Raw genomic sequence first — 26,511 nt, 5'->3', positions numbered from 1 at the left:
TGGGATTCCTGGTCTACAGGATAATGGGGGCCTGAGCTGACACTTTCAAGTGCTCAACACCTAACAACCTGTGACTTTTCAAAAACAGAAGTCTAGAGATGTGATCACCCCACATATTTGTGCAGTTTTCCGAGCCCTTTCCTGCTCATGATCTCATCCAACCACCCTGACAACCTTAGCCATACATTTAATTGGTTCTTTGAAGATTTCTGCGTTTCCAGAGTCAACCTGTTCAAACAAAATACCCCAAGGAAGGGATAGCATCTTACACTTTTATTGGCTCACAGCTTGGCAAGGGTTGGCAGCTGGCTGAGAATTAGGCCCTGAGAAGGAAACAGGATCGGGAGGGATTGGGAAGGGGTCAAAAGGGAAAAGAAGAATGAGATGGGGAGGCAGAGATGCCCCGATGCCCTCCCAGACGCCCACCTCACAGTTTTGCAGAAAGAGGTTCTAAGCAAGCAGAAAGAAGTTCCCAGCTCCCCCAGCCCCCATGCCACCCCCACCAACATAAAAACCAACTTTACCCATGAGGGCCAAAGGTAGAGAAGAATAGAAGAAAAGAGAAAAAGGAGGAGAGATGGGAAGACAGAATAAACCAACCATCAGAGGTTCTTCAATCTTAATTGATTTTATTCTACAAAATGCTACTCAACTGAAAGTGGAAAAGCTAGCCCCCCTCCCCCAAAAAAAATCGCAAGGGAAAGAAGTTTTAATATGTTCTTTCTTCCATAGCAGCAAGCTTTTTCTAACAAGCTTTCTTTAGTGCAAATACTGTAGGCTTGTATTACATACAGTAAAACAACAAAACGACGACAACAAAAAACATCACCAGAAAGGCTTCCAAACAAAGCTACTCCTCAATTTTCAAAACTATACAAAGATTTTGAGCTTGCGATTCTGCCTGGAAGGTCTATTTAGGAGACTCTCCAATGGGACCATTTCACCATTACTTAAAAAAAAAAAAAAAAAAAAAAGTGCCCAGAAAGGTAATTAAATTCCCCACAGAGCCACATGAACCATATACAACTTGTTTTTGCCTCCACAGTCTCACAGCTGACTTTACTCCACGTCATTGACATATCTCAAATACAGATGCACAAAGCTTATTTTCTACTATACACCAAAATACTATATATACACACACATCTCCCATGGCAGAAAAACACCCTGATACCCTACTCTTTGTACAAAGTCAAATATTTTCTTCCTCAAAATCAAGTAAACACAAACTAAAATAAATGGAATAAACTTTTAATCATACAGAGAAAGTAATTTTGAGAATCAGGACAGGATCTTCCACTACGTTCTCTTACAATATAGATGTCTTGGCGACCACTGTCCCCAGAGGAATGAAAATCCACCTTTAAAAACAGAACCTTTTTATACAGTTTATACAGCACAAATCACAATCCCTGTAGAAACAAAAATGCATTATCCTAAATTAAAAAAAAAAAAAAAAGGAAGCAAGAAGAGAGAGAGGAACGGAGTATTTTAATGCTATCAGTTTCTATTCAGGCTTGATACAACATAAAGAAGATGTAAACATTTAAAATAAATAATAAAATAAATGTCCATTTCTTCTCCCCCTCCCTTTCACAAAACCCTCTCAAAATTTGATCCAGCCCTTCCTGAACATGTCGTCAAGCATTGGATAAATTAAACCCCTTGGTTAATGTATGGCCAAAACACTAGAAGCATAAGATGCCAGATTCATAGTGGGATGACTGGGTTTCCTTTTAAAAAGCTACAGGACACAGGCACGCCTGGAAATGTATACACACATGCGCACACACATAGCCCAACCTGTCAATAAATAGTGAGATGCTGGCTTTTAAGATGAATGCCAAAACAACTCAACAAGCAGAAGGTAGCAAAGGCCCCTTAAGTTTTTTAAAGAAAGTTCTACACACCACATATCCTATTGGTCCCCAAATTCTCTAAGGACTCGGGTTACCCCTCCGACCATCTGAGGAGTGCACAGGAGCACATGGTGGGGTAGAAGGAGAAGTATGGAGTGGGAGAATATTGTCGGGGATAAGTCCTTGAGAACAAACATCAGACTGAAGGCAATCTTACCTTGGATCTTTGAAGACAGACCTTCTCACCTCTAAGTGTTTCTGTTTATTCGTTACTTAGGGGCCTTTTATAAAGAGATGTCCTCATCTCTCAGTCTCATCCTAAAGAGGATCTATATAAAAGCACCTAACACAGTGCCTGGCACACAGTAGGTGTATTCTTTTCCTTCCTAAAGTGGGCACAAAGATGTCCGATCAGGAAAGGAAATTGACCTGAAAATTAAATGGCGAGATTGCATTTGCACTGTTGGTCCATCAAGGAAAAGAGAAAAAAAAAGTCCTAGTGCTCCAGACAATTCAACCACCCTCACACTTAGAATCAAGTGAGAGCAGAGGGAGATTCCTTTCCCCAAAGCCTGAGAAAGAGAAGCAGTAGTCCCAGATGGCTCTTGACTTTGAGATGCTTGTGTGACACACCTGGCCCCCAACACAGGCAGAAGGATGTTTGACTCTTTCTGAAAACCTCCCCAGTGAATTCTCTGCTTAGAGCCGGCTCCAGCAATTTCCTAAGCCTCAGCCAGGATCTCCTCTCCTTCCTATGTCAGCAGCTTCCCCACTCACCTGGCCAGGGAGAGGACTATTCGCAGCAAGACTGGCCAGGAGGCCAAGAGGACGGTGTTTTACACGAGCTGATTAGAGTGCCTGCCCTGTGCCACCCCAGAGCTGCCTGCAGCCCAGTCGGAGTCCACACCTCTGAGCTGCCTTGTGAGTGGAGCCACAAGAAGCACAGAAGTTCCTAACCCAAATACAAAGGCAACCCAATGCAGCTGTTCCCATAGCTGGAGCCATGGAAGTGTCTGGTGATTCTGGAGTAAGGGTGTGTGTGTGTGTGTGTGTGTGTGTGTGTGTGTGTGTGTATGAGACAGAGAACTTGGCGGGCAAGCCATAAGGAAGTAAACTCAGAATATGCTCATGACTTAGGTGTGAATATTCAGTCTTCCCCAAATCAAATCACCTCTGGCTTTGGGGAAGTTGAACAACCTCCTATGACAAAGCCTGGGGGTCTTCAGAGGGAACGTAGCTCAGGGCCCTCTTACAGTCCTGTGTGTTGGCTGGAGCTTTGCCTTCTGCTGGTCCCAACATCAACACAGCTTGAAATCTGAACTGAAGCCAAGTTGTGCCTCAGGAATTTGTCCAGCCTGGCCACAAATCAGGCTGTGACCTGCACTGGGATCTTTGCTGCGCAAAGTGGGGTGTAAGGGGGCTTTTAGAAATCAAAGACAAGAAAGCAGCTTCATTTAAGAAATACCTATATGCACAAAAAAGAAAATAGCTCCCACTTGGCTACAAATACCACTTGAGATGATTACCCCTGTGAGAGCTGAGTGCACCCCAGTTTTCTCTGCCCATCTCCCACTACTCCTGGCTCATTCTGCTGCTTGGATTCATTTCAAGCCAGAAACTCAACTGCCCAATCTTCTTAGAAGGGTCCCTCCCAGAGCCCCTGGGAAACCGGGAGGGCGGCATCACAGCCAAGAGATGCAGGAAATAACATTTTTAAAGTATTTTAAACAAAATGCTTTTTCTTTGAAACTCTTGTTTCTGCATCACTTGTACATGTCACTGCCAGTCCCACTGGCCCATGTACTTTAAGCATATGGCTGTTCCGCTCTGTGTGTCTAGTGCACAAAAGCAGGTCATGTTCATGAAATAATGACCAGCACGCATGGACTCCACGTGCGAGGGAACAGCTGTGTGAATGTGTCACTGCTTTCTCCACAGGGCATCTTACTTGATCTTTCAAACGAGGATACTGTGACCTCTAGAGCTGAATCCCCAGCAGCAGAGTCTCTGCAGAGCGCAAGCCCCTCAGAGGCTGGTTCTGGCCAGGAGCTACTCTCCGGATTCCTTTGTCAAGGCCCTGCTAGACAAGAAACTCAGCAGGAGCCATATCCCAGGGAGAAAAGGCTCAGAGAGGTGGGAAGCAGGGACCCTGCTGAGCTGTGCTCCTGCTGGAGGTCAGGGGGCCCCTTCCCCAACCCTGTGAAAGGGGGCAGCTCTCCCGCAGTGGGAAGCAAAACATCCTATCTCCAATTCCACCAGCCAGAAAGATTCAACAGACAACCAGGAATGGCGCATGAGCCACAAGCCACAGCGACAGCTCAGGCCAGCTGCTCACAGCTTGCTTGCTGCCTGGGCCAGAAGAGTGCACTGGGGTGGGAACAGGGGAGTGTAAAAGAGAAAGCACTTGATCCAGCAGGTGGCAGATGACCACAGAGGGCAGGAAAGGCCTGGCGCCCTGCGGGGAGGTGAGCAGCCAGGACAGGCTGAGCGAGTGCTGGGGCAGCAGCTGCTGCAGACGCCATTCCAGTGACGGCCTCCTGCCTCCCTCCCCTGCCTCTCCATCCTCGGCAAATGCTCCTTTGAGGCTTGGGGAGGGGCTGCCTGGCAGCAATCTGGGGAAGGTCCAGGCCCACGCTCATTAAATCTCTGTGGGTGGCGTCACCCTGAGCGCCAGGGTGCGGGAAAGGCGGAGCCCAGCAGGAACTTGGAGTATAGTGTGTGGCTCCTAGGGAGGGACGCCTCCCTGGTCTGCAGAGAAGGGTCCAGGGGCAGAATGGCAAGGCAGTAATTATAGGAGACGCCCTACTCAAGACACCAGGTGAAGGGAAGCTGGCTAGGATACCTGTGTGGCTTTGTTGGCATTATTCCTGGCCTGGTAATTAGGCGTTTGGCAAACCCAACCTGTGCCCCACTGTCTCACTCACACCCTGTCTTCTGGCCAAGCCGCTCCTCCAGAAGCCGTCTCCGAAGGTGGGCAGGAAGGGTCCTCTGAGCCTGCCGGTGAGGGGAGCATCTCCTTGAGAGCTCAGGGAGCCCGGCTGGGAGTTCTGGAGATGGTGACTGGGAGGCGTCAGGGGAGGGAAGGCTCTGTATTGCACTTTGTCCCCTTCTGGACAAGTCAGCCCCAGCAGAAGAGTCACCTGCTGCCCCATCTCCAGAAATGAAGAGCTTTAATATTCAGACCACCCAGATGAAATGTCATGGCAAATTTGATAAAAACCAAGAGGGAGTGAAACTGACACTGGGGGAGGGAAGGGGCAAGTCGAGGGAAGGTGAAACCAAAAGGCACTGAGCATGCGTGGTGAGGCGGGGAAGGACACCATCACTCCAGAGACAGTATGGTAACAAAGGGACAGGAATGGTCCAGGCCAGCTTCAGGCTCTTCAGAAGCCAGAGAGATGTCCAAGTCTACCAAACCGAGTTCTCCAAGGCTTTTCAAGAAATGGGATTTGCTTGCAAGATGAATGAGGGAGGAGGTCCCACGGCTTCCAAGAGATCAACCCAAGTCTTCCAATACTCACTGCCAAGTCCCACCTGGGTCCCCCAGAGCCAGGAAGCTCCCTGGCAAGTCCCCCTCTTGCCCTCACAGCCCTGGAGCGCTTGAAGGTGCTGGTCCCTGGGAAGGAGGAGCAAGGAGGACCCCCTCCGGAGCTGGGGAGGGAAGTGCGCTGGGTTACAGAGCCAGCAGAGTGGGGGAGTTCAAGGAGTCTGATGACTGGTCCCCGCTGCTACTGCTTCTGCGGTGAGCCTTGGAGCAGGACTCAGAGGGAGATGCGGGTGACTCCTGCTCCAGGACGCTAGGATAGGTGAAGACGAGGTTCGAGGTGCCCGGAGTGACAGCAGGCGTGGAGGTCACCACGATAGGGGTGTGCAGGGGCTCCTCGCCGTAGAAGCCCCCAGCAATGCTGATGGGCTTGATGACAGAGCGCTGGGCTTTGTCCAGCCCCGCCGACGAGGACGAGGGGCTGTCCTCTTCCGGGGGCTCCTGTTTCACCACTACAGCGCCCACCGCGCCACCCCCACTGCGCATGGGCTGCAGCCCAGGGGCTGGGGGTGATCGGCGCTCCTCAGGGCTAATCTTGCACACTGGGCCATGAGCCACCAGCATGAACTCCAGCTTCTCCTTCTCCTTCTGCAGCTCAGCGATCTCCTTCTGCAGGCCTGACTTCTCCTCCTCCAGCTCCTCTGTCTCCTGCCAGGGAAAGAGAGGGATGTGAGGGACAGCAACCTGCCAGGGACCAATCTAGGCAGGAAAGAGAAAACCAGTAATGTCTGTCCTCAGACACCGTGAGAGTAGAGGCTCACACACCTAACCACAGACCCTGCTGGTCTGAGTCACCTGCAGGCTCAAGATTCCTTTCATTTCCAAAGAAAGTCAGCTTGGAGAGCAGGTGAAGAAACAACTGCAGCTGCCATAACTCAGCACCTACTTCGTGCAGGACACTGTTAAGCATTTCAGAGATGATCTCATTCAACCTTCCAGGAGTTTGTGGAAGCAGATGTTATCATCAGCCCATTTTGCAGATGAGGAAACTGAGGTTCAGAGGGGTTAATTTTCCAAAGTCACCGAGCTAGCAGGGGGGGTAGCCCAGATTTGATTCCCAATGCATCTGACTCCAGAGTCTATGTGCTACTACTATGTTCTATGGCCTTGGTGCCAGGACTGCCCCCTCGGTACCCCCGAGGGGTGAGTACTGCAGAGATCTGCATGGAGAAGGGGGCATGGAGCACACCTCTACCCATCTCTCTCCTTCTCTTACTCCCCAGCCCCATGCCAGCCCACCTGTGGATGGATAAATGCGAAGCCCTAGGCTGCTAGAGTGGAGACTTTGTCATGCACACTCCTGTATCCCCAGCGCCTAGAACAGTGCCTGGCTTCTCGTAAGTGCTCAGCAAATCCCTGTGGGATTATCACAGCCTCTCCTCCCTTTATTAGCTCCAATTTCTTTTTCTTCTTTTTTTTTTTTTGTATGAGGGGGATTCTCACTCTGTCTTGCCCTGGCTGGAGTGCAGTGGCATGAACTTGGCTCACTGCAGCCTCTGCCTCCTGGGTTCAAGCTATTCTCCTGTCTCAGCCTCCCGAGTAGCTGGGACTACAGGCACCCGCCACCACGCCTGGTTAATTTTTTATTTTTCATACAGATGGGGTTTCACCACATTGGCCAGGCTGGTCTTGAACTCCTGACCTCAGGTGATCCGCCCGCCTTGGCCTCCCAAAGTGCTAGGATTACAGGCATGAGCCACGGCGCCCGGCCTTTTGCTCCAATTTCTTAAGCACGTATTTCAGGACTCCCAGAACCTTCAGAGAATATTCGGTTCAGCCACCATGCTTAACACAGAAGTAACGTGACAGCCCGAGAGGGCCCGTGAGGATGCCAGGGTCACTCCGCGAGGACCTCAGCCCCCTTCTTTCATCCCCAGCCAGAGAAGCAGAAGCAAGCAAGCACACGTGGAGGGGCCGCTGTGGGAGGGGAAGAGGTGTGTGTCACCAGCCTCCTCCCCACGTTTTCCCTAACATGGATTCCTGTTCATCAGTGAGGACATACGGGCAAGGGCTTCGTTCAGCAAAGCACAGCATATTCCGGAGTGAAAAACAGTTTCCGTCTGTCTCAAGGGTCTGACGAACGTCATGAGCTTCTGAGAGGCTTCCTGTGGAGGATGTGGCTCAGGGGCCTGGGTGGCTGGGTCAGAGGGCGGGGGAGGTGGGGGAGGTGGGGGAGGCGGGGGAGGCAGGGGAGTAGGGTGTGAGGCCTCTGGGAGGAGGGGAGGAAAGTAGAGGAGCCTCAGGGGGCAGGGCTATTCTGGGGTGGTTGGTAAGGAGCACCACATGGGGCACAGCTCCTTGAAGTGCCAATCAGAGAAAGGTTAGTGGTGGGAGGGCCCGCTGAGGAAGTGGATTGTGGATCTGCCTCACCTGGGAATGAAGAATTCCCACTCATCCTCCCCGGTTCTAACACCTCCGAGGGACATTACTACAGGCATCACAGAATTCACGCAATTCAATTCATTCAACACCCCAGAGGGAGGGCTGCAGGACAGAGAAAGACAAGCCTAAGCAGGTGGATGGTACCGGGGAACATTAACTCAAGTGAGGGGATGGGCCGGGCGCGGTGGCTCACGCCTATAATCCCAGCACTTTGGGAGGTCAAGGCAGGTGGATCACCCAAGGTCAGCAGTTCGAGACCAGCCTGGCCAACATGGTGAAACCCTGTCTCTACTAAAAATGCAAAAATTACCTAGGCATGGTGGCAGGCACCTGTAATCCCCACTAGTTGGGAGGCTGAGGCAGGAGAATAGCTTAAACCCAAGAGGCAGAGGTTGCAGTGAGCTGAGATCATGCCACTGTACTCCAGCCTGGGCGACAAGAGTGAAACTCCATTTCAAAAAAATTATAATAATAATAAAAAAAGTGAGGGGATGTTTTCCAAAGCCCTATCCTGGGCAGTTATTGTGAGGACCACTGACAGAGGCTCTCTCATCTCCTCACTCTGAAAGCATTCCACTGGGGACAGTCATCCCTGACTCGGGGCTTCCTCCACACAGCACACGGCCCTTCCTGCAGGGCTAGGCCCTGAAAGGAGTTACGTGACGTTGGTCAGGTCAAGCTTAAGAGAGGGAAGGGCAGGGTTGTGGGTCCCCAGGTCTGGGCAATTAGGTGGCACGGGAGAGTGACTCACAAGGGCAGCATGCGGTACCATGGCCACAGCTCTGAGTTCATGACAGAGGTGGGGAACCCGCCTGCCCATAAAGGAAATGAGAAAACCCCAAGAAAATACAACCCGGCTGCCATGTGACCCATCTCCATCAAGACCTCTCCCTGGCCCAACCCATAGTGCTTAGGCCAGGCTGGGCCACTCCTGATGGTGGCAGGCATGGGAGTGGCTGGAACCTTGGGAAGTAGCCCTGGAGGGGGCAGGTCTTGCCCTGGCTCCTAACCTTCCACCATCCCTCACCCAGAAGCCCCAACCGTTCTGTGAGCAGAGAACACTCAGGCGCTGCATTAAAAAAGTGGCTAGCACCCCCCGAGAAGGTTGTTCATTTCTTCCCTCTGGGCCCTGGCTGGTGCTAAACGTCACCTCCCTCCCTCTCTCTTTTTTCAATCAATACAATGCTGCCCCGTGTGTCCAAAGGAAGGAAAGCTCTATCTCCACGGACTCGTCTGTAAAGCACTTGTGGGTAAGGAGACAGCTGTGGAAGACAGGATCAGGACCCTCGGGGCTCTCACTCCAGCCTACCCAGAGGTGCTCCCACCCTACACAGAGCTCCTCACCGCCTGCAGCTTCTCTGTCAGCTCCCGGCGTCGGTTCCGGCACTTGGCTGCAGCCAGCTTGTTCCTCTCCCTCCGGATGCGACGCTTCTCCTCCTCTTCAGGAGACAGCTAGAGGCCAAAGCCAAGGATCGCTATTAGAACAGGTTCACAGCATTTTTTAACAACTGTATTTTAAGTAAGGCAAGAAGCCCTTCTGGAAATGGGGAGAGGAGGAGGAAGGGCAAGAGGAGCATGGCTGGACTCAGAGGCCCCAGAACATGTGGCTCCCTGATGTCTGGCTGCCTGGGAGGGCTCTTTGAGCTGAATCTGCCCCAGAAGGTGATGTCCAAGTTTAAAGTCCATGTTTAAATAGGACAGCAATGGGTCAGGGATTCACCGGACCAGGCATGATGGCAGCACCTGTCACATCAGCCCTGACTCAGTGCCCAGGCCAGAGAGAAGCTGGGGATGCTTCTCCAAGAGTCCCCTCCTGTCAGCCAGGTGTGGTCCCACCCACTTAAGCAGCTTCTTCCAAACCCTGGCTAATTACTCCTCCTATCACTCGGCCTGCTCTGCAAGCCTCATTATCCCCATTTGGTTAAGTAGCTGGGCCTGGAGTCCCCACACAGGTAAGAACCACCCAGGGGGGAATGTTATGTTGCTGATGGGAGGGTCAAGAGTGCCACTCCACTCCCAATTTCCTCTGCCAATCCAAGAATGCCAGCTGCTCACGGTTCCACCCCAAGTACTCCCCCACATGCCTGGTGCAGTGCTAAGTTGGAGAGGACACGCAAAGTGAAGAGGAGCCCCCGGCAGGTAAAATCCTGCTGCCCACCATATCCATCCACTCAACAAGTGAGCACCTGGTTCCATGTGCAAGATGCAGTTCTACAGGCTTAGGATTTATCTGCGAACCAAACAAAGGAAGATTCCCCTGCAAAGAGCTTAGGATCTAGCTTCTTCCAATGAGATGGTTAGGAACTTGTCACTCACACCAGAGAGCATGAACTCTGCTCTCCTGAGCAGGGCTAATACTCCGGTTCCACAGAGCCCTGCAGAGCCATAACCCCAGGGCCTCTGTCAGGGAGAGTAACACAAGGAGATGGCTGTGGGCCAAAGCAGAAAGCAATGCAAAGGGAAAGACCACTCATTCAGTTATCAAACACTGACTGCACACCTACTAAGTGCCCGGTGCTATACTGGGAGCCTAGAAGACCTCAAGGGGAAGAAGACCTGGGTCAGCTCTCACGGGACCCTGGGGGCAAAATCAAAGCTACTTTTGGAGGAACAGGGAGAAGCTGCCCCAAGGAGGGATACTGCCTTGACTTCAGTATCCCTTTCCCCATGAAGGAAAGAGCCACTGTCCTGGTTGGGTCCCAGTCAGAGTCCCACAAGGCTCCCTCCAGCCCTGGAGGTCTGTTGCTGTGGTATTCTGAACAGCAGAGAGAGGACAATCATCACAGCACCAGAGAGGACAACCCCACGCCTGTCACACAGAGAGGAGGCCACGGCCCGGCTGAGGTCATGAGGCCACTTGGCCAAGGCCCTGAATACTTGCTGCTCCTAAACCTGTCTTGTCTTGAGCTCGGCAGAATTGCCAAGAAAGCCTTATGGCCCTGCTGCAGGCCTGGGTTTAGGGCTCACCACAGAAAGGGCTACAAGGGCTCCCCTTAAGGCCCAGGAAGCCCCCTAGATCCCTCACTAATGAGGCGCAGAAAAGAAGGAGGCTTGCCTTGACCCCCTTCAAGCCCTCCTTCCCCCTTGGCTGCTTCTGGACAACTGTTGGCCTCCTGACTGACCTAGAAGTCTCTCCCCTGACTGGTGAGGTGTGGGGCAACTTGTGGCAGCTGTCGACATAGGAAGTGTTCAGGGGCGGTGAAATCAACATGGTTCCAGCTTCAGTGTGTCAGCAGCACCACGTACCCACCCACAAGCCACACACACCCTCCCCTCCCCACCTCCTCAGAGTCGCCGCCACGGGGCACAGAGGGAACCTCCCAGGCGGGCTCCAGAGGAGGCCTATGAGGCACCAGGCTGGCTCTGGGGGCAGGCTCCTCCCTAGCAGGGTGGCTCAGGGAGGCTAGTGACAGCCAGAGTAAGCTTCAGAGCAAAGCCCTGAGGGCTGGGAACCTGAACAGCCAAGGTTCTAGACTGCCACTGTCCAGGCTTCCTCAGAGCTGCTGGGAGATGTGTGAATTCCCAACTGATGTGGAATAAAATGCTCCTTGTTCTCTCCCTCCCTCTCAAAAAAGGAAGGAAATTCTCCAGACAGATTGTATGAGGCACGCCTAGGTGGTGTGGTGGGAAAACCGCAGGACTAAAGGTCAGGAGAAGTGGGTTCCAGTGCTGGCTCTGCTGCTAACTCACTGCGTGACTCTAACAGGGACCTTCACCTTTCTGGGTCTCCATTTCCTTGTCTATAAAATGGGTATAAAGGGAAAATGAGAAAAGATAGTCTCCAAAGTCCCTTTTGGATATAAACTTCTAAATTTGGTGTGAGGTAGGCCCAGAAGAGAATGGAGAGCGTGGCCGGGCGCGGTAGCTCACGCCTGTAATCCCAACACTTTGGGAAGCTGAGGTGGGCGGATCACCTGAGGTGAGGAGTTCGAGACTAGCCTGGCCAACATGGCAAAATCCCATCTCTACTAAAAGTACAAAAAAAAATTAGCCAGGCATGGTGGTGTGTGCCTGTAATCCCAGCTACTCAGGAGGCTGAGGCAGGAGAATTGCTTGAACTGGTGAAGCGGAGGTTGTAGTGAGCCGAGATCGTGCCACTGCACTCCAGCCTGGGCAATACGAGCAGGACTCCATCTCAAAAAAAAAAAAAAGAGAGAGGGAAAAAAAAAAAAACAGAATAGACAGCATTCAGCACATCCTCCGCCTTTGTGGTCCTGCTAGCCCCAAAGAGTCCCCGGCAAGCCTGGCTCTCACTCAGGATCACTTATATCCCAGAAGATCCAGCTCATCGGTGAGTATAAGGCTTTGCACCTTGGACTCCGTGAAGGAAGCATACTTATAAAGGTCATTATAAGCATGGCTACTGCAATATTTACAACTGCAATTATAGAAAGCAACTGTGAGGAGGATACTGGCCACTTGCTCCAGCAGCAGAGGCCCCACATGCAGCAGTGAATCTAGTACAGAGTCTAGCAGACACACCCCCCGCAAGTGGCTCTGCACTGTGGTTCCGCCATTAACAGAACAAACCAACAAGTAGGAGATGCAACACCCAGCTTTGTCCTCGGAGGAGCTGAGCTCCTGAGAAAGCTTCCAGTTCCTTGGTGTGGTGATCCCTGTAATTCCAAGTATCCTGGGGTTTGGATCTACCCTGATCCACTGGGAACCATGTTTGAAAGGTCCGTATATTGGAACATTGTGGCCCTGGGGATCACAGAGTGAAGACGGACAGGGGATGAAATGGGGAAGGGTTCCAAAGCTGTCACTGGAATAGTTTTCCAGGATAACAATTCCTTTGGAAAAGGGATTCCACTGCTAAAGTATTTTCCCTTCCCTGGGCTCAGGGTGGCACAGCCTTGGAGAAAGAACACTGTATAAGGGGTCCAGGGAACTGGGATCTAGCCCAGACTTCCCCACTCACTGGTCGAGTGGCCACATGCAGGTATGTCTGGCCCTTGCTTGTATCATCTCACATGGGGGTGAGATGGGGTTCTCTGAGGCTGTATTTCATTCTTTCTGGAATTATGCATGATTCTGATTTCCCTTTCCAGAACCAGGGGACTTGGCACTGCCCTGGCTCACTGCTGACCCGAGCAATGAGCCTCTTGAGTACTGGGTATGTGCTGCCTAAATAGCAGCGCCCCCGCCTCTTCCCCATTTTCTGGCTTCCCTCTCCAGCCAGGTTATTTCTCAAAGCTGAGCCCCTTGAAGAGAAAAGAGCTGATGTCTGGCCTCCTCCGCCTCATCCTTCCATCTGTTCATGCCACTGAACGGACTCTAAAGACCCAGAGTTACTGCACTGCTGGAATATGCATTCTAGGCCCTTGAAATGGGCTCCTGCCCTGAGTTGGAGGCCTGGAACACTGAGCAGGAATGGGAAGTTGAGGGCAGTGCCGGCCCAGAGCTTGACCCTGTAGGTCTGCTGGGTGCCTGGCCTGCACTAGACCCTGGGAAACAGCTAAGGGCTAATCCTAAAAAGCTCACAGCCAGGGTTCATTGGCTGCTTGTCCCATGGCCCTTTTGCCAAGGATCAGAGAAGGATCCTGCTGTGGCAGGTCGTAACGGTCCTTCCCATCTGTAGCCAAGTCCTGGCTGGCAGGGACCATGATCCCCATTTTGTGGCTGAGGAAACTGAGACTCAGAGATTCTAAGGGACACAAGCGAGATGACAGAGCCAGCCTGAGTCTTGGGTCTCCCGTTCCGCCTCCAGTGAGGGGGGATGACGTGCTCTTCAACCCCTAGCTCCCTTTTCTCCCCTGCTCTCAGAACATTAACCCTACCAGACTGCAGGAAAACGTTGTGTGTTTCTGGGGCTCTGAAAGCCACTGACGTGGCTCCTTCCCACTGGTCTGAGCTGTACCTGCTCATCTCTCCTTCTGCGGCCCACGGTGGTGCCAATGGTCTTGATCACGCCGGGTCTTGGGAGGGCCATGTGTCCAGGGACAGAGGCCAGGCCCGGCAGGGGGCTGTAGGGGTGCGAGCGAGGGTACGGGTTGGACATGGAGGTGATCACTGTGGGCTGCACCATCCACTGCAGGTCCTGGCTGGTCGTGATGGCGTTGATGGTGGGGATGAAGGCACTGCCTGAGCCAGGCATATCTACCCGGAATTTCTGAAATGAGGAAAAAAATACAATTGAGCCAATAAATACTAAGCTGAACAGAATACTTAATAATAACTGAACAGAGCCGAGGCAAAAACCGGCACAGAGCAAGGTCAGTGTTTGGAGGGCAAGATCCGGCCCCCAGGTGGGCCTGGACAAGTCCTGAGCATCCAAGAATCAAGAGGGAAATCTTAACTATTCCTGGGGCTTCACGTTGGACCTGCTCCCTGACTGGGGTCCTGAGAACTCCATCCCCAGGTGGCTCAGTGAGGAAACTGTCATATCCCAAATGACTTCCAAGATAAACGTGGTCCCCAGCACTCACATTCGGCAGGCCTTCTTGGCAGCTCTCCAGGATACACATCTGCAGGATGTGGCACCTGGGTCTCTTAAGCCTCTGAGTCACCTGCCAACTGTTTCTCAGGGTACCGGCTCAGGACACCTTGAAGGGATTTGCACACCAGTAGCTTTGGACCAACAAAGATCACCAAGGGAGCATACTGTGTCTGCCTTTGTCACTTTCCAAAGAGGTTCAGGACAGAGCTGTGACTCCATCAGGGCACAGCCAGGTCCAGGAAAAGATGTCCTCTAACCCACAAGACTAACAAGTAGTGAGCGGCATTTGCAGCCAGACATCCCTTGCTCTCCTTGTCCCTCCTCCTTTCCCATCATTAGCATCTTGCTTGGGGCAGACCGGCTGAGTGTGTCTCTCTACTCAGCTACATAGGCATCGATCTATGTTCACAGATGTTTCTGTGGGAAACTCTGGTGCTGCTAGTGCAGTTTTCTCCCCGCTTCTTAATTTATGCCCAGACCACGTTGCAGAACTCTTTGGAACATGCTGCAGGAAGCATTCTATTTAAAATATAAGATGATGACAGAGTATAGAAACTAAAATGGGCTGTGCTCCTTAGCAGTTGGTCTTGACCTTTCTCCAAGGCAGCTACTGGAAAATGGAAGAAGTGGGGAGGAGAGGAGGGCCCCCCACTTCTAGCTTTTCAGGGGAAAGTCCCCCTAATGGAACCCAGGTGAACCTTCATCTTCAGATGACTCCTGTGTCCACATAAAGCTTCTCCAAGTAGTTTCTTTCCCACTTAAAAAAGTGGGTGAAATGATGACAATAGCTAACGTTTCCTGGGCACTTACTAAATGTTAGCCACCATGTCTTACCTAGATTATCTCACTAAATCTCCCTCTGAGGGAAGAACAACCATTAGCTGCATTTTAGGGACAGAAATCTAAGTATAGTGAGATTAAGTACTTTATCCAAGGCCACATTGCTAATAAGCAGCGGGGTCAGGATTCAAACCCAGTCCAGCCCAACAAAGAGGCCAGAGCCCCTGGACACAGTGTATAGAGGCTCCTTTGCCACTACTTCTTTCCTTCTCAAAATCCAGCCCTAAGTGCTGGTTATCGACCCCCACTGCCCTCAGTGTCAGGTCATCCTCTATAGACCTTCCCTCTCACCAAGAAGGTCCCACTGGCCCCGAATGGAACCCCACTATCATTAGCATGGATGCTGTAGTACCCTCCCTATGCTGGTCCAATCAGACCAACTAGAATAGAAGCATTCACAGCAATGGAAGCTGGAACCACCACTGTCTTTGCCTCGTCACATCAGGGTTCCTGCCGTGTAAATAATGCATAGAGTACCTCACTACAGCTGACGGAGCTGGGGACCCCTTCTTGCTCAATTCCCTCCTATCTGCCTGACCCCAGTCTGTATGGTGGAACAGCTGCCTCACCTCCCAGACCACCCCAGGGGCCCAGGCCAAGGGCATTCAGTGAAGAGAGCTGCCCAGCACAATGGATTCTAGGATTCTAGAGGAAAGTTACCCAGTGCAATGGATTCTGGGGTTCGGGAGGAGAGCTGCCTAAAGCAATGGGCTCTAGGATTCTGGAGGAAAGTTAGCCAGTGCAATGCATTCTGGGATTCGGGAGGAGAGCTGTCTAGAGCAATGGCTTCTGGGATTCTGGAGGAAAGTTACCCAGTACAATGCATTCTGAGATTCAAGAGGAGAGCTACACACAACAGCGGGTTCTGGGATTCTGGAGGAAAGTTACCCGGTGCAATGCATTCTGGGATTCAGGAGGAGAGTTGCCTAAAGCAATGGGCTCTGCGATTCTGGAGGAAAGTTACCTAGCTCAGTGCATTCTGGGATTCAAGAGGACAGCTGCCTAGATCAATGGGTTCCAGGATTCTGGAGAAAAGTTACCCAGTACAATGGATTCTGGGATCCGTGAAGAGAGCTGCCCAGGGTGATAGATTCTGAGTTGCATTTCTGAAGGCAAACAAAAGTGGGCTTTTTATCAGGCGCTGACTGAAAAGCAGCAGGTGTGTGCACGTGAAGGAGGGAAGAGTGCAGTGAACAGGAAAGCATCCAAGTGGGAAATGATCTTCAAAGAGGAAAAATGGCCAATTGGGGCTGGGCTGTGAGTAGGCAGAGTCGTGAGAACAGCAGGCATGGCTGAGTGTGTGTAGAAGCACCAAGTCCCAGACAGCTATTTTTTTCCTGAGTTGCTGGATGGGAGGGGTGGGGAGTCAGCACTGCACTCGGGGTCAGGAGGCATGGGGTTAAGGCCTGTCTTAGCCACTGAGTGCCTTGCCCTGGGCTCAAGGACTCAATTCCATGGATGTAAAGGGGAATACTCATCAAACTCACTGCACTGTCATGAGGATTAAATGAGTAGCTACTTCAGGCTATAAAAGCACACCAGTGGTTCTCAACCCTGGCTACACATGAGAATATTCCAAGGAGCTTGTAAAAAATACACCAATGTCAGAGCCTCGCCATTAGACCTCTAAAATAAATGGTTTGGGGCCGGGTTCTGATAAGTTTTTTTTAAAAAAACAAAAACAAACAAACAAACAAAAAACCTCCCAAGGCAATTCTGTTGTGCAGCCAGGGTTGAGAAACATTGCTCCAAACAAATGGAAGGTCATCACCACCATCACCATCAACATTAGATGTGCCTGTGGACTCTGCACAGGAGGCTCCAGGGAGAAGTGCCAGCTTCCCACTCCTGGGAAGCACCCAACTTTTAAATTCCATTTCTCTCCCCAAGCCAGATTCTGGGTTTGAAATGCACCTGAGGCATCCGGCACAATGGTTTGATATGATCCCCCTCCTCCATGGGGAAGCTGTCAGCTTTCCTTCTAGGAAAGCACCTAAGAAAGTCACTCCTCATTCCAACAAATAAAAGTGCTCCCGTTTTAGGCTTGGGGAACCCAGCAGAAAATCTGAAGCAAAGTTGAGGGACAAAGACCCCTTCGGAATAAGTGGATGCCTATTAGCCCCTCTGAGGCCCTCCAGTCCACCCGCTGTGGAGGGCAGGTCCGAAGCGTGCGCTCCCCGGTATACATCAGCCAGATTCCTTGCAGCAATGGCTCGGTCTAGACAAAACAAGACAGCAATAAAAACCAGCCAGGAGGTAATGACTGCCTCTGAAAACGCATGTACACCTTGTTTCAGACAGGAGGTAAAGCCATCTGGATAATGCACTGGCTCTAAACTGCAAGGAAAACAATGTCCCATCCCCAGAGGGGCCCAGGGCTCTGATAAAGAAGGCTTTTGTCTCCAAGAGGAGCCTCTCTGGGAGACACACAAAAGTTTCAATTAGATCTGGCAGATGGGCCTTGTCTCAACTCCCAACATGTTATTCAGAAACGTGTTATTCAGAAATGTGTTATTCAGACACTGGGGCAGGAGAGAAGAGGTGAAGTTAGGAGTTTGTGGTCCCAGCAGTTAGCCTAGCATTCTTCTATGCCAATAGACCCGAGAATCAGCCAAATGTCACACTGGAGATAAATCATGGTTCTCTATGGACGAGTTAACATTAAACACAAACCAAGATAGAGCTGCTCAGCTGGGGGCTACAGGGCTGTTTCAGACCTGCTGCAGTGCCAAGAGTGTGCTGGGAATGACGGGATCAGGAGAAATAACCCAAAAACCTCACTTGGCTCCCTGGGACTCTGTAGCCAACATGTTCTCCTCGAGGACACTTTGAAGATGCTGGATGCCTGTGTAGCATTCCAGCCTGGCAAAGCCTCGAAATACTTTACCATGTCACCCTGTCAACTGCTGGGTGGGCAAGAATGCCTATAAAAGGATATAGTGGTCCCCCATCCACCTCCTAGAGCAGAGTTTAGCAAACTTTTGCTGTGAAGGGTCAGACAGCAAATATTTTAGGCTTGGTGGGCTATACGGTCTTGGCTGCAACTCAATTCTGCCACCGCAGTGCGAAAGCAGCCCTAGATAACATGTAAACAAATAGGCATGACTGTGCCACTGAATTTTATTTAGAAAAATACTCAGACCATAGTTTGCCAACCCCTGTCCCAGAGGTTCATTCTCATCTCCCATGCTCAGGTTGCAGGGAAAAGAATACAGAGGAAATAAGAAAGCAAACAGTCAGAACTGAGATGTTCCTTCAACCCAGGTAGCCGAGGAGATGGGCTCGCATTCATCAGCTTAAACCTCCAGACCCTGAGTCGACGTTCAAACCCGTACAAGCCTTGTGGTCTTTGGGCATGGAAATTCCCATCACCCTGCTGTACCCTGTTGCTAGGGTGCCACGGGGCTGCTTAGGAAGGATGCGTGTGCTCCTTCCACTGCCAATAAGCAAGACAGCTGAGGACATGGACCCTCGAGGGCCACCAAACCTCAGCAGGTCAGAGACGTTCCCCAGCCCAACAGTTGTTGATGTTGGGAAAACTGCCTCCTGAGACTCTATACTAGAGCCTTGGCTTCAGGCATGAACCCGTGGCTTTTTGCTGACAGGTACTGGAACTAGGGTTTGGGCCCCTATAGGTCTGGATGGGGCCGAGGGCTTATCCCAGAGACTTGTGAGTGGGCAGAACTGGTATGTGAGATGGAAGTCAGGGTTGGGGTTCTTGGCCCAGTCCCTTGGCCAGGCAATTCTCCATCAGATGGATTTTCATCTGGGTTGTCAAGCATTCAAGCCATGAAGCCCTGTGGACTCTGTAACCTGCCTTGCCAGGGAAGCAGCTATGATTGAGTGTATCTAGGAAGGGACTGGGTTCTTTCCCTTTAAAAACCCTTTCTTTAGACTCCCAGGATGGAAAAGGGACAACTCCAACAGCCTAGAGATTGGCTCCAGGGAAGAGAAAAGGATAAGGGCACACGCTGTCTCATACTTCCCATCACATCCCCTCTGAGGTCCAGTTTAATGCAAATGCTTTGTATTTTTACTGAAGCTGGGATGTTCCCCAAAGCCTTCCATAAGGAATTTAACCAGTCTTCATAGGTTCTGCGTTGAACATCACTTTGACCTCTGACCTTTCATTCCTCTCTGAAGAAATACCACTATGTCACAATGGAAACTGTTGCTAGTAAGTTGTGATTTCCCAAAGCGTTACAGTTTATAAACACTCTCTTAGGTGACCCGCCTCCCTTCAGCCTCCATGCTTTCCTGGGTTCCCTTGAAGGAGTTACTCTATCCTCCTCCACCTGGCTTCCTGCCAGGAGGAAGATAACTAGGGAAGGAAAGAAACAGAAAGAAAAGGCAGCCCTTGCCCAGGTTCCCCAGCTGCTTCCCTGCCAGGGCCCTTTTGGCCAGAAGCACCACTCCAAAGCACTGGGGAATACAGCCCACTATTCTGTGGGCCCCTTTGGAGCCCCCACAGCTCCCCGGAGGCTCCACACTCCATGGGAATGACATGTCCTTTCATCCTCTCTTAGAGCCACAGGAAGGTGAGCCTAGGAAAATCTCACTGCCATGGAACAGGGCTGAGAGACCAGGGGGGTCAGGAGAAATCTTACACCTTCCCTCTCTGGCCCAGGGAGCTGAGAAGGGATAGAATTACCAGATGGGGTTTGGAACAGATATATTTGCCTCAATCAGGGCAGTTGCTGTCATTTTGAAATACTGTGGCCACCAAAAGACAACACATACAACATAGATGAGACATACCCACAAAGTAACGATGCTATTTTTTTCTTTGTTTCAATGAATAGACCAGAACGTTCATCTCCTTACTTATCACAACCAGTATCATTATTCCTATCTAACAAATGAGAAAAACAAAATCCAAGTTACTGATGGCAAAGGTGCCTGCTTTGGTGTCCTTTGTCGTGGGCGTGCTCTCCCAGGTAGACTCCAGAGGCCTGAAGGACACGGGGACCCACCCTACTTTGGACTCAGCGGGATCATCCAGACATGTATGTCACACTTGGCTCCAAAGAGGCTTTTGGTAATTTCCAAATATCAAATTCACCCTTCAGAGGACAAAGATTTGTTAGCAGGGAGGATTTTCAAAAGAATACGCTGAAAGCAACTGCAAAAGAGGGGGTACCTTTCTCAGTCTGAGAAGAGCCGCAGCATTCGGATAAGCATTTAGTCTCCTCAAGGAAAAAACAAGGAAGGGGACAACAGTGATTTGGATGAGTAAGTTCTGCTGTATTTGTATTAAGATAGAAAAGAAAAAAACAAGTCTCCCAATTTTACCCTCACCTTGAATAAGACAGGCAGAAACAGAAATAGGTAGTGGAAATGCACTCAGGGTTTTGGATAGGAAAATTCAACTGCCAGTCAGACAATACATGACTGCTATTTCACCCCAGTCCCTTTGATGAAAAAGTGAAGCTGACTTCCACCATCAAGAATCAGCGGAACAGACAAATTCTTGGGATAACATTTTGTTTGATCCTAATCTACAACATCTGTAAGATCAAGGGGGGAAAAAAAAGCACCAGACCCTTAATCTATGCCTCCCACATTCCCACCAACTGAACAAGCCCCCTCCTGATATAAGCACATAAGAAAACATGCCTTGGGAATTTGAACAAATTGTGAAGGCACCCTAATGAACAGACAGACATCAAAATAGAAAAAGAAAAAAGCACTCCTTTTTTAACCAGGTTTTATTTAGAACAGAACAAAAAAGAAACTCAAAGTCAGGCAGTTCCTAGTTAACCAAGGTTAAATATGTGGCATTTATTTGTCCCTCATTAAAAAGAAAAAGCATCCTAAGAATTCCAAACTCACCCATTTAACACTCTGGGACTGGAAAAATACATTCCCAAGATAGTTGTCCTAAAAATTTCCCGTAGAGGGCACTAGAGAGGTATGATTGAAGCTGGGTTGGGAATCACAGTCATTTCTGGTAAAAGTTCTTTGATGTGAGGAATGTCCCAGTCTGGTACAGTTGGCAAAAGTTCACTCTGGGGAATTGTGTGTGTGTGTGTGTGTGTGTGTGTGTGTGTGTCTTGGGAAGGAGTGGCTGAGGAAGAAGAGTGCTAGTCTGGTATTCCTTAACTCCAAAAAGGAAATACTGCCCTTGATTTATTTTCACAAGTTATCTGAGAAATAGCAGCCTTGGAAAAGTTCTAGGTCCTGTTTTTGTTTTGTTTTTTTCATTAAAAGGGGGCCAGCTGATGAAAACAAGTTATGAAATGACCTATGTTTGTGTAACTGGCTGGATTGCGTAATGCTCAGGCCCTGAAACCGTAATAGTCAAGCAGCCAGGCAGGGCATATATCTGGGAGATGTTTTCCTAGGAAAGTTAGGAGAGAAAAAACAACAGCAAAAAGAAAAATCCAAGAAGGGGAGGTGTGTGCAACAATTACTGACAAAACAAAATCACCAATGACCAACTTTTGAGATTAAAACTATAACTGGAACAGGAAATATTTTTCATGCCTCAAGTTCCTGCCATATATAAGAACAGAGGCTGGAACAAAGACTAGTCTGCTCCCCCCACCCCCAAAGTCACTGGAGCTCATGGCCATGTGTTAAGATCCAGCTTCATGAAGCTAGAGGTGATGGGAAAGCTCTGGGTTGAAGAACTGGCAACAAACTGATCAGAAATATTGGACTCCCAAAAGAGAGACCTGAAAAAAATAAAATTCACTTCCCCAAAGAAAAACCAGAGAACTGTCTCATACGGATCGGTCCACTGAGATATGCCATAAAAGAGAAAGGCCCATCTACTAACTGCCAGGAAAGTCTCCCAGTAAAGGAAGCTGAGAGAAATAAAGTGATTACAGGTTTTATCTAGTACGTAGTAGTTACCTCGAGCCCAAGATCGGGCAAGGTCATAGCACAGACTTGTGAAGGAACAAAAGCCTCTGAGGTCAGTCCTCAGGACCACAGAACGATTTTGTTCAGAGTTGGAGCAACGACGGAAAAATCCACCCCGTTCCTCCTCGTCCCCCACCCAACCACGACCACACCAAGGAGCGGACAGGCCAAGAACCTCGTCTCAAGTGGCATTACCTTGCCAGTCCCTCTGGTTTGAAAGGCGTCTCACACACTGCCAGGTCGAATGGGCAGGCGTCTATGTGAGAACCCCGTGCACTGGTTATTGCTAATTGCAAAATCCTCATGTGTTACAGCATGCTAGGAATTAGCCAACAGCTGCTTTTTGCTTCGGTAATGAGGCCCTATTACACTCTGCTGGACTGAGTTGTCTTCCTTCTTCCTAGCACTGGTTTCCTGCCTGATTTTCTTCCAAAACCGGGAATTGCCTCCGCTCACATCCTGGGCTCAAAGCCCTAGTGACACAGATTATTCAGTTGGGGCAATGATGTCCGGTCTGACATCCCTGCAGGCCCCAGGGTCTATGCTAAGGCAGGCAGTGAGATTGTAATACTCCAACGATAACTGCCAAAGACACATTAGGGAAAAGAACAGAGAAGAAATCAAAAGATCCCTTCCTGATTTCAGGGAGGAGGACAGGCGTTTGGGGTTTGTTGAACGGGAGAGGGAGGGAATGGGTACAGACTTCAACCTATTCCCTCGTGATGTTTACATTCAATACAAACCACCAACGGGGCTGGGAAGCAAACATAACCAGTAACTTTTCGGATTTAAAACTCATCACCTTGGTGCTCAATACGAACGGTGCATTGACTGCACCCTCAATGAACAGACCAGGCTGTCTCTACTGCGGGTGCTTATAGGAGCACCATGGGAGGCAGAGGGAAGGCAGAAAAGCCATTTTGGGGACTCACCAGGTATAGGGAATCACTTTGGAACAAGGGATCCCTCATCAGATCCAAAAGAGAGCCATGTTCCATAAGACTTTCCAGCTGAATCCACCCCTCCCTGGAAGCCCACCCCAGCCCCTTCTAGAGGCCAAGGCCACCGCCTTATGGAGCATCCCTTGCTGCAGCCAACTGTGCTAGACTCCACAGATGCTGACCACTGTGGGCTTCATGTTGTATTGGGCCTGCGTTAACCCAGCTCTCTCTCGAGACAGAGCGGGTGGGGAGCCGCAGCAGAGGGCAGGCACGCCATCAGCAACCCCCCGCCCCCAACAACACCTTCCTGGTATTTATAAACACAGAGATCACACACACAATCCCTCCAGTGCAAACCAGTCCGGCTGCTTTAGAAACAAGTTGTTTTCTGCTTCCAGAACCACCCAGGAGCCTGTGTGATGTCTCTTCCCCCACCCGACCCCCCTTCTCTCTGCCGGCCTCCTTGCTCCAGGTACCCCCAGACCCTCAAGGTGCTCCTTCGTTCCTGGGGGGCAGTGCAGCCTCCTGTCCCCGACCCTTACAGAAGACGGGCGGGCAGGCACGGGGCACACAGGCGGCATGAGCCAATCAAGGTTGGCTTCTTCCTTCCTGACCTTCGCACCTGATTCCCAGAGCGGCAGCCCTCGCCCTCGCTCCAGATTACTTGAAGGAGTTCAACCATGTTTCTGGATCCCCAACCCCTTTCAGAAAGGAGCTAAGACTGATGGAGAACGGGGAGGAGAGAGAGAGGGCTTTCCTGAAAAAATAGGGTTCCAGGATGTCGAAAGGTGCCAGTGGGTGCAAAGATTTTCTTGTCTGTCCACCACCCAGAAAGAAGACTCGGGGCGGGGAGCGAGGAGGGACGGGCACTGGGGAGGGGGAGTAGTTTCTTGGGAGGAGGTAACAGGCTCTTCCTGGGGGGGGGGGGGGGCTACAATTCCAGGAGTTTATCTGGGTAAAATATAACGTGGGAGGAAAAGGGTATGTTGTCTCTTCAAGCCCACTCCCCAATCCCCTGATTTAAAAGGGGGTGGTGGGAGAGGAGAGGACGAAAATCCAGAACTTAACAACGGTGGCCCGTAGGTATTTTCTCGCCAAGAAAAGGAAAAGAAAGCAAAAGAGGCAGTGGCGGCGAGAGGAGGGCAGGGGTCCGCCCGCGCCGCCAGGTGCACCCGGGCCCGCACCTACCTGCTGGCCGCCGCCGCCGCTGGAGTACGACTCGGCGTGCGCAGGAGAGCCGCTGCTGCCCCGGGACGAGGTGTCAAAGTTCCCGGGATAATCCTGGTACATGATCCGCGGTAGGGGCCGGAGGGGAAACAGGGTGTTTTTCTTCCCCCGCCCTCGCCGCGGCCGCGCACCGGCTGCTGCGCGCTCGTTCCTCCGCCGGCCGCGCCGCGGGCTCTGGGCTTCGCTCCTGGGTTTCTCCCCAACCGCGGCGGGCGAGGACAGAGAGGCGGCGACACCTCGGGAACAGCGTCCCCCGAGCGCCTCTTACGGCACTTCTTTCCGGCTCTGAGAACGCCGCGGGACCAGTTGTCCACCCGGTCCCTCCCTCTAAAAAGTCGGCGCGTCTCTGGGTCCCTCCCCTGCGCGCGCCCTCCCGCCCCCGCGCGCAGCCGGAGCTCAGCCGGGACCCACGGCCCAATCAAAAATTGGAAATTAAAAAGACTAGAAGCCCAGCGAGCCTGGCCTGCCAGCCCCCGGGACCCTCCAATTTCAGACAGGGCCAAAAAGGCGGAAAGAAAAGCTGTCCGCTGGGAGAAACTTCTGTTTCTTCCTTTCAGAAAAAGAGCCGGAGAATAAACTTCCCGTGGCCGACTCGCCGCCGGAGTTTCGGGGCGGCTCGGATACTTGACTGGGAGAAGGCGGCGTGCGCCCGTCCCGCGAACCCGAGCGCGCCAGGGGGACAGCGGCTCCTGGGGCTCAAGCTGAGCTGGCGCTGAGAGGAACGCGGCCCTGCTCCCCGCTCCGGCGCCCGGACCTGCACCCCTTCCACGGCGCCCGCTCCCGGACGGGCCCGCCTCGCCCGACTGCGCCTCTCCCTCTCCCTCTTTCTGTCCCCGCCGAGCGCCGCTCGTTCGCTCGCTCGCTGGTTCGCTCGAAGCCCTAGCGCTCTGCCCGAGATGAGTCACTACAATGGCACGAGTTCAACTCACACTCTTTATTCTCCAGCCCTGTACCATGTGGATTCACTCACGTCAACCCCAGACTCCACCTTGCAGGGAGGAGCGCACGAGGAGGCGGGGGGAGGAGGCCGCGGAGGAGGAAGAGGCGCAGGAGGGGAGGAGGCGGGCGCAGCTCTTCCCTCCCAGCCCCGGCTCCCGGCCGCGCTGACGCCAGCCGCGCACCCCGCGCGAGGAAGCCAGGCGGTGGCCCTGGCGGGAGCGGGCGGCCCGCAGGGTTCGGGGGCGCCGAGGCAGCCCCGGCCCTCCCCCGCCCCCCGCTCACCCCCCGGGCCCAGCGCCCTTGGTCTGTTCCATTGGCGCACGTTGCCAAAGATGGTCATTTGCGTTAGAGGACGCGAGTGCGGGTTTCCTCGCTTTCGGGTGACGTGGAGGGAGAGGGATTCCCTCGCCCGCTCCCGAGTGCGCTGTGGCCTCTCCCCCGCCCCGGGAAGGGGCGCGGGGCGGGGCCCCGAGAGCGGCCGCGCGGTCTCGACTCCGGGTTTTAGAAAATAATCACAGCCCTGACGGCGAGACGGGCGGTTCGGTGCGGCGCCACCGGGAGGCCGGGAGCCGGGCGCGCAGAGCCGCTCGCAGGGAGGGCGCGGCCGCGCGCGGTCGTAGGCGCCCTTCGCGGCGCCGCCGAGTGCAGCGGGCGCCCCGGGCGCGCAGGGTGCCCGCGCCGCCCTGCGGCCGGGTCTTGGCGGGGCGCGGCGCCGGGCGGGGCTGGCCTGCCTATTTTTCCCTCCGTGGCGGGCTGCCTACCGCTTCCCTTTTTGATTTTTTGTTTTTCATGTTTTCGGTCCTACAGTTAATTCGTTAGGAGTAGCCTTGAAGATGAAATTAACCAGGCAAGACATTCCGGCTGCCCTGTACGCCAAGCAATTAGGACGCATCTATTAAGAGTAATCGGGCGTTTATAAGCAAACTCCCGACTGTTAAGAATTAAAAAAAAAAAAAAAGTAGCCAGCGAGAGGGTGTGCCCCAACCTTGTCGTCTTCAGCTGTTATGGAGCGAAGTTCAGGGCGCGGGTAGCTGGACACTTGGGTCCTCCTCCCTCACTGGGCGGGGCTGGGAGGGGCGCGGCGCAGGGTACAGAGCACAGACCTTGGAGCAGGAACGCCCGGCTACGCTATTTACGAGCTATGAGATCTTGGACCAATTCCTTAACCTCTCTGGGCCTCAGTTTCCTCCTATAAAGGGAAGGAGTTTGGAGCCATGACTTTAGGCCCTTCTCTGCTCTGGAGTTCCAATCCTGCTGAGATGATGGTGTGTGAATGGAGAAGTACTGTAGCGGAAGTCAGGGAACTTCGGTTCTGGTCCAGGGTCTGTTAGCCTCAGTTTACCCAATTCTTAAGTAGCACCAGCCGTCTGTACCCCACAGACAGGGTCCTTAAGAGGCCCCAAAGTTAAGAGGTGTTGTTAAGAGTCCATTGCGGGCAACTCGCTGTGCACCGTCACACAATTTCTGTCCTCA

The 26,511-nt window shown here is 52.0% G+C and overlaps 1 protein-coding gene across 2 annotated transcripts; it reads right to left on the bottom strand.

The window, feature by feature from the left end:
* Positions 1-623: 623 nt before the first annotated feature.
* FOSL2 (FOS like 2, AP-1 transcription factor subunit) lies at positions 624-25,007 on the bottom strand. 2 transcript variants are annotated; one of them, XM_023217264.2, is made up of 4 exons: positions 24,061-25,007; positions 13,646-13,897; positions 9,130-9,237; positions 624-6,051 (listed from the first exon to the last, which is right to left on the bottom strand). In XM_023217264.2, the coding sequence occupies exons 1-4, from the start codon at positions 24,160-24,162 to the stop codon at positions 5,533-5,535; spliced, it is 981 nt and encodes a 326-aa protein (XP_023073032.1). In that variant the 5' UTR covers positions 24,163-25,007; the 3' UTR covers positions 624-5,532. The 2 variants fall into 2 exon arrangements, with proteins under 2 accessions (XP_023073032.1, XP_023073033.1); XM_023217265.1 differs by lacking the exon at positions 24,061-25,007 and adding an exon at positions 22,127-22,393 and having other exon boundaries at positions 5,396-6,051.
* Positions 25,008-26,511: the final 1,504 nt, after the last annotated feature.

Source organism: Piliocolobus tephrosceles, chromosome 15 (assembly GCF_002776525.5).
Source record: "Piliocolobus tephrosceles isolate RC106 chromosome 15, ASM277652v3, whole genome shotgun sequence".
Classification (NCBI taxonomy): domain Eukaryota; kingdom Metazoa; phylum Chordata; class Mammalia; order Primates; family Cercopithecidae; genus Piliocolobus; species Piliocolobus tephrosceles.
The sequence above is the reverse complement of the archived record's forward strand: the minus strand, read 5'-3'. Positions and strand labels throughout refer to the sequence as shown.

Bases quoted from the DNA above. Each gene is read 5' to 3' on its own strand.
- FOSL2 (XM_023217264.2), bottom strand. From the start codon at position 24,162: ATGTACCAGGATTATCCCGGGAACTTTGACACCTCGTCCCGGGGCAGC. The intron at 9,238-13,645 runs GTACAGCTCAGA...TTTGGCCTCTAG, and splicing joins GCAGAAGGAGAGATGAGCAG to CTGTCTCCTGAAGAGGAGGA. The intron at 6,052-9,129 runs GTGAGGAGCTCT...TTTCCCTGGCAG, and splicing joins TGACAGAGAAGCTGCAGGCG to GAGACAGAGGAGCTGGAGGA.